The sequence below is a fragment of the Protobothrops mucrosquamatus genome, unplaced genomic scaffold, assembly GCF_001527695.2.
Source record: "Protobothrops mucrosquamatus isolate PMUCROS unplaced genomic scaffold, P.Mucros_1.0 scaffold20, whole genome shotgun sequence".
In the NCBI taxonomy this organism is placed as follows: Eukaryota; Metazoa; Chordata; class Lepidosauria; order Squamata; family Viperidae; genus Protobothrops; species Protobothrops mucrosquamatus.
Genome location: NW_015386405.1, coordinates 571,755 through 575,321, shown reverse-complemented (window position 1 = coordinate 575,321; position 3,567 = coordinate 571,755). Strand labels below are relative to the sequence as shown.

The following is a 3,567-nucleotide window of genomic DNA, read 5'->3' as shown; positions in this document are numbered from 1 at the left end:
CTAAACTTTGTGATTCTACCTCACGTTTCAGATAAAACATAGTATTTTCTGAACTTCCCCAAAGAAATAAAAAGCTCTGCAACAGTTTCTAAGGGTAGGGTTCTAGTGATGAAAGTAGCATCATTGTGGAGAAAACTCAATGGAAGGTTTTCCATGTTGTTCTCCCTTGAGGAAAAAAAAATTCCCCTCCCAAGCAAAGAGTGGGAAGACAGGGAAATTGCAAACTACTGGAAAATCATATTGAACATATTGCTCAACTCTTCGATGATTTGCAGTATTGATCAATATAGATTAGCGGTAGATGACTAAAATGAATTAGGGCTTCTATTTATTGAAATGTTTGCTTTAAAACATATGTATCTTTGTAATGAATGGCCTGTAGGTTTGTTTCTTTTGGGGAGCTTTTTTCTTTTAAAATATTGTGTTTTCCCCCCTTTTTTGTATATAGTGTTTTTTTTTAAAAAAAAAGTGAAAAAAAAAAGAAATGCCTACATGTTGATCACCCTTTTACTATATAAAACTAAGATTTTAATGCTCTATGAGATTTTGTTTGTAAAAAAAACCCCAGAAAGGTATAAAGCATTATTCCATCAAACTGAACGGAAAATGATTATTAAAATTCCAGGAATTTATCTTTATTTATAAGGGCAGTTCGGAAATAAACCTCCGTTTGATTATGAATGACAGAGAACTATTATTGTACACATTAGAAAACTACAACATTACCTTACTTTTCGACATAATCGCCATTCAAATAGAGGGACTTGTCATAACATCTTACAAGGTTTGAAATTCCTTAGTAGTAGTCACTTGGCGCCAAATCTGGGCTACAGGGGAGTTAATCAGAAACATCCCAACGGAACTGCTTCAAAAGTTTTGGGTGCATCTAGCGGTGTGCGGGTGAGCATTATCGTGAACCAACACCACACTGGAAGTCAGCATGCCCTGACACTTGTTATGGATGGCTCATCTGAGTTTTCGTAATGTTTCATGGTAGACTTCTGAATTGATGGTCAAACCATGCTCCATGAACTTCACTAGCACTACTCCTTTGGCATCTTCACATTTGGTGGGATTTTCTGTGGCACCACTTTCGATGTGGTGTTGGTTCATGATAATGCTCACCCGCACACCGCTAGACGCACCCAAGAACTTTTAAAGCAGTTCCGTTGGGATGTTTTTGATCACCTCCCCCATAGTCCAGATTTGGCACCAAGTGACTACTACTAAGGAATTTCAAACCTTGTAAGACATTATGACAAGTGCCTCAATTTGAATGGCAATTATGTCGAAAAGTAATGTAATGTAGTTTTCTAATGTGTATAAGAAAAGTTTTGTGTCTGTGAGTATCTGTCATTCATAACCAAATGGAGGTTTATTTCCAAATTGCCCTCGTCTTTGGGCATCAATTTTCTTGTGGGTTCTCATTCGTCCTTCTTTTAATTAGTACATTTTGTCCTTTTAAACAGAAGAACGGGAGATATGAATAATAAATATCAATATTTTTGTTCTAGCAGAAATCCATTGGAATTTTTCAATTGTTCTATTAAGTAAGGAAGAAGAATTTAATCAAATCAATAGTCAAAAAAGGGGAGGGGGAACCAAGTTTAATCAATAATGTTTTATACCTTTCCTGTTGTGTTCCTATATGGAGTTCACAATCTCATGTACTCTAAGACTGTGAAGGGAATAATGGGTAACTTCGTAGGACTTTTTTTTCCCAAATCACAGCGAGCAAATGACATTGCTACTTATCTGGTTAAAATATCTTAATTAACAGATGTAGGGAAAATTGCTACATTTTATTTGTCCATAAAAACCTATTTTAATGCAAAGTCAGTGTTATGCTATATGAAATTCCAGTAATAATCATTTCAAACTGCTTATTAAACTCCCCAAATGAAGAATGTAGGTCTATTCTTATTAAATCTGTACTTATTTCTTTAAAAAGAAAAAAAGGATCTCTTTGAATATGAGTAAATGTATTCAAATAACATCTGATTTATTTCTCAGCCATGCATGATGTGATAAGGTGGTGCTTCCAGAGCAATTTCCATTTGAGTTTTTAAGAATATTTAAAAAGATAGTCTTTTTTGTTTTTATATTTCTAGGAGGAAAGCCTGTGGCATTTTTGTATTCTTAAATGTGAAAATTAATGTTTGAATAATTAAACCCAATAGTGCTGCTTTTGAACATTACATTTGGATTGTTTTTCTTTTCTGCTTTTCTTTCTTTTTCTTTTCTTTTTTCTTTGCCTTAAAGTTAATGTTGACTTACTTAGCAACAGAAATTTGACCTCAATTGTGATTGTTAAGTCAAGGACTACCTGTACAGTATTCTATAGCTTCTATGTTTCTTTCCAACTAGTTTACTAGCGATAACCACATGAAAGACTATCATATGATGTAACATGTATCTTTCGATATGGAGCCTTACTGGGAAGTCAGAACAGGATGCATATATATTCTGCTCTGGGTCACATAATCAGGAAGGAGAAGTTGGTGGGGCTTAAAATGGAGCAATCAATCATAACTTTCTGATTCAACTCCAAGCTTCCTCTCTCATTGACACGCACAGTGAGATTTCTTTTTCAGATCCACCCCCCCACCCTCCAAAGTTTGCTTCCAACATTTCATTGGGTTGAAAACAATAAAAGTTATTAATTCAATCATGGCAGTTTACAGTTTTGTGATGTGTAGGCAAACAGCAATACTGCAGAAATCAGACCAAAAACGGAATAAGTAAAAAAAAAAAAAAAAGGCTGCTGTAGTAGGGAAAGAAGGAAGAAAACATGTCTTGAGATCAAACAGATCATTGCAATATGTTCCACCCCATCTTAGTGGCTGACAATCTTTATTTATATAAAAGAAAAAGAGCACGTTCAGCAAGATCTCAATTGCCAGGAATGTCACTATATCCAGTTAGACAGGTTCAAGGCAATGACACAGAAAAATCCAGGATTTTCATGTCCTTCTAACTGTGACACAAACATGTCCTGGTAACAAAATCATTTTTATAACTATAAACAAAATCACTTTTATAATTAATTCTTTATATTTAATTCCATGTGAAATTCTTATTTCACATTTCTCTGGGCCTTTAGTCCATTTGAAACTTTCTAAAATCAAACCTTTAATCATGCTTTTGCTGTTCATTCAAAAGAAAAAAAAAGTTCTTAAATTTGTAGTTAAAACTTTTCCCACTAAGAATTAAAGGAAACCCATCTGGTGCTATAAAACCTGTTGATCCAAACATTCCTAACAGATGAAAAGCAATTAGTGGAGATTTTCTGAAAGTAAGTCCTCAACTTACGACCACAACTGACCCCAAGCTTTCTGTGGCTGAGGCATTTGTTAAGTGAGTTTTGCTCCAATATACGACTTTTCTTGCCACAGTTGTTAAATGAATCACTCCAGTTGTAAAGTTAGTGACACAGTTGTTAAGGGAATCCCCATTGATTTTGCTTGCCAGAAGATTGCAAAAGATGATCGCATGGCCCCTGGATACTACAACCGTCATAAATATGAGTCAGTTGCCAAGCATTTGAATTTGGATCACATGACCATG

At 34.7% G+C, this 3,567-nt stretch overlaps 1 protein-coding gene across 1 annotated transcript; it reads right to left on the bottom strand.

Moving 5' to 3' along the window:
* Nucleotides 1-1,507: 1,507 nt before the first annotated feature.
* Nucleotides 1,508-2,249, bottom strand: LOC107282948 (transcription factor TFIIIB component B'' homolog; the record flags this gene model as incomplete). Its single annotated transcript, XM_015810785.1, is given in 1 exon segment — nt 1,508-2,249. A coding segment is annotated over 1 exon segment (82 nt), but the record flags the coding sequence as incomplete, so codon positions are not given.
* Between the last annotated feature and the right edge of the window lie 1,318 nt (nt 2,250-3,567).